Below are 3,053 nucleotides of genomic sequence, written 5' to 3'. Positions count from 1 at the left end.
CTCCCCCGACACCGCCCCTATAGTAAAATACTCATTCCACATAGCAAGTCCCCTCTATAAACTCTGGGTGAGTTTGGATGGGCGGTGCGTTTACCTGCAGTTAGTGTAAAAACAGCGGTGGCGGTGAGATTGGATACGGTAGTGATACTGTAGCGTGAGACAAAAAGTAAGCTAAACACACTGCACCGCCCCCAATCGCCCATCCAAACCCACCCTCTCTCCATCATCGCAAAGAAAAGATACTCTTTTTCGTAACAATACTCTTTTTTATTTTAAATCACCCATAATCTTTGTCACTAAAAATATTGTACGAAACAATTTTCTAATTAAATTTATTTTTAATATTTAAAATTATCAAAAAAATAAATTCATAAAACAAAAAATTCTATAATTCATCAATAAACTACACAGATATTTATGAAATTAATATGTTTTACACTTGAGTCATTACAACAATCAAGATTGGCCACTATTTAATGATAACTTATTTTAATGTATTGATTTTGGCTTATTGTGCCCACATTTCATAGATTTTTATTAGCTTATTGTACTTAAAATATATAAAATTGACAGACTTTGTGGAATAATTCCACAAAGATCCCAAAGCCCCACACCTTATGCTTGACTTTATTCAAAGTTAACCAACGAAATTTCATTTAAATTAAAGAAAACGTTTTAGCAAAATTATCGCAACTTAATTGGATTGGTCGGTTGAATTGAACATGACAGTGGCCTAGGCCCCTAGAAAGAGAGTAAATTTACTATTTAATTCTTTAATTTTTTATGAAATTACATGTTAATATAATGATGAAATTGTACTTTTACCCCTTAATAATTTATGAAATACGATATTATCACATTCACAAACTCAACTATCAAATTAACATGGATAATCATTTGCATTGTGTTGATAGAAACCAAAGCCTTCACAACTTGAAGAAGTACTACTAATTTGCTGGTTAATTCTCTCTATCCCATAATCTAATGATGTTGTTTCACCGTACAAAAAGTTCGAATCGAAACTTGAACTGATTGAACCGACGGAACTCGAAAATCCATTAGCAATATCCCGAGATGAGTACATGAGGTTGTGGTGGTCATTTTTATCACCTTCATTGTAGAAAAAACTCTCCAAATTGCCAATTTGTTGATCACCATGGTTTCCACCACTGCCACCACCGTATCCAAACTCCGAGTCTTTGTTCCGGCCAAGCCGGTTGGCGGAAAACCCCCGATGTTGCTGTGATTGGAGAACTGATCCAGCAGTGGTAATGTTTGAAAAACTTGATGAGGAATAGCTATGGGGAACCATGCCAAAAAGTTTCTTCTTCAACTTTGTGTTCCAATAGTTCTTGATATCATTATCAGTTCTACCTGGTAAGTTAGCTGCTATAATTGACCACCTATAAAAAGAAAAATCTTAAAATTTAACATTTTTCTTGGAAAAAAAAAGTTAGTCTTTTCCTTTCTTAGTTAATTTTCTCAGGAAACAAACAAGATACTAAAACCAAAAAGCAAAAAAGACCCACATCAAGAAATATGATTAATATGTGTATAAACATATATATACCTGCTACCAATGCTTGCAAACAGATTGCAGATTATCCTATCTTCATCATCAGAGAATTTTCCATGTTTAATATTAGGCCTTAGATAGTTCAGCCATCTTAATCTGCAACTTTTCCCACATCTCCTTAGACCTATAACATAAAACCCAAACACATTAAAAAACATACATACATAAATACATACATACATACACAATATGCATACCAGCTTTTTGTGGGAGAGAAATCCAGTTGCCACCAGTTCCATGTTTGTGTATGAAGTCTTTGAGCATTGCATCCTCTTCAGGTGACCAGGGACCTTTCTTCACATTAGATATGTCACAACAAGGAGCTCTTCCCATCTCTATGTTATATACTTTGGGTTTCTGGAGAAAACAAGAGCTGCTTTAAAGTAACACCTAAGAGAAAACTATGGTTATATATATAAAGAGTTAAGGATGTGTGAAAACAAAAGTCAAACGGCAAGCCTTCTTTTATATCAAAAGAAGTTTCCATAGGACGGTTTCATGGTGTTGTATTTTTTCAATTAAAAATTCAATCTATTTCTACTGTTAAAAACTGGTGCGGCCGATAAAATAGTTTAAAAGTTACACGTATATGGACCAATTTTTAACAATAAAAATAGATTAATTTTTTAACAAAAATACCAATATGTTCTTTTTTTTTTAATGTACAAGGGTTAATTTGTCTATTTTTTAGTAAAAGAAATAAAATATAATCCGACTGTTAATACAAAGGCCTCCAAATTACTTTTGGGTAAACTACACCCATGGTCACTTTTGTTTACCTTAGGTTACATTTCAGTCACTTATGTTTGAAATGTTACATTTTAGTCACTTACGTTATCATGTTGTAACATTTTAGTCATTGAGCCGTTAATTCTCGGTAATGGTGTAATGGTAAGCTGACGTGACACGTTAAATCATCATTTCAAACAAAAATTTTAGGTTAAATTATACAATTGGTCCCCATAATTTTTCGTTTTGAGCAATTTAATTCTTTTATGTTCTTTTAACTTTCTTTTTTTTTCCATTCTCTTCTGCTTCTCCCTCTGTTTTTCTACCTTCTTTATTTCTTTTAACATACTAGGAAATCGAATTGGTAGTGAAGAAAGAAGCATGGTATGGGTCTATGGGTTTTGGTTATAGGGTTTTGGTTATAGGCAAATGATGACAATCGACTTCCTATTTCTTTTTTTATTGCCAATTCGACTTCCTAATATATTAAAAGAAATGGGAAAGGTATGAAAATAGAGGGAGAAACAAAAGAGAATGGAAAAAAAGAGGAAAGTTTAAAGAACATAAAAGAAAAAAATTTAAATTACTTAAAACGAAAAAAATATGAGGATCAATTGTATAATTTAACCTAAAATTTTGTTTGAAATGATGATTTAACGTGCCACGTCAGCTAACCATTACACCATTAACGACGATTAATGGCTCAGTGACTAAAATGTTACAACATGATAAAGTAAATGACTAAAAC

The 3,053-nt window shown here is 32.4% G+C and overlaps 1 protein-coding gene across 1 annotated transcript; it reads right to left on the bottom strand.

Annotated features, from left to right (window-relative positions):
* Nucleotides 1–859: 859 nt before the first annotated feature.
* Nucleotides 860–2,017, bottom strand: LOC107905317 (transcription factor RAX2). The gene is made up of 3 exons (XM_016831947.2): nt 1,774–2,017; nt 1,571–1,700; nt 860–1,403 (listed from the first exon to the last, which is right to left on the bottom strand). Exons 1-3 carry the CDS (start codon nt 1,907–1,909, stop codon nt 881–883), a joined length of 789 nt encoding a protein of 262 aa, XP_016687436.1. The 5' UTR covers nt 1,910–2,017; the 3' UTR covers nt 860–880.
* Nucleotides 2,018–3,053: the final 1,036 nt, after the last annotated feature.

Source organism: Gossypium hirsutum, chromosome D01 (genome assembly GCF_007990345.1).
Source record: "Gossypium hirsutum isolate 1008001.06 chromosome D01, Gossypium_hirsutum_v2.1, whole genome shotgun sequence".
NCBI classification, from domain to species: Eukaryota; Viridiplantae; Streptophyta; class Magnoliopsida; order Malvales; family Malvaceae; genus Gossypium; species Gossypium hirsutum.
Note: the sequence above shows the minus strand (reverse complement) of the source record. Positions and strands in the feature narration are given on the sequence as shown.

Excerpts from the sequence above, each read along its gene's own strand:
- LOC107905317 (XM_016831947.2), bottom strand. The coding sequence starts at position 1,909 with ATGGGAAGAGCTCCTTGTTGTGACATATCTAATGTGAAGAAAGGTCCC. Across the intron at positions 1,701-1,773 it reads TTCTCTCCCACAAAAAGCTG|GTCTAAGGAGATGTGGGAAA; the intron begins GTATGCATATTG and ends TTTATGTTATAG. Across the intron at positions 1,404-1,570 it reads TTTGCAAGCATTGGTAGCAG|GTGGTCAATTATAGCAGCTA; the intron begins GTATATATATGT and ends TTCTTTTTATAG.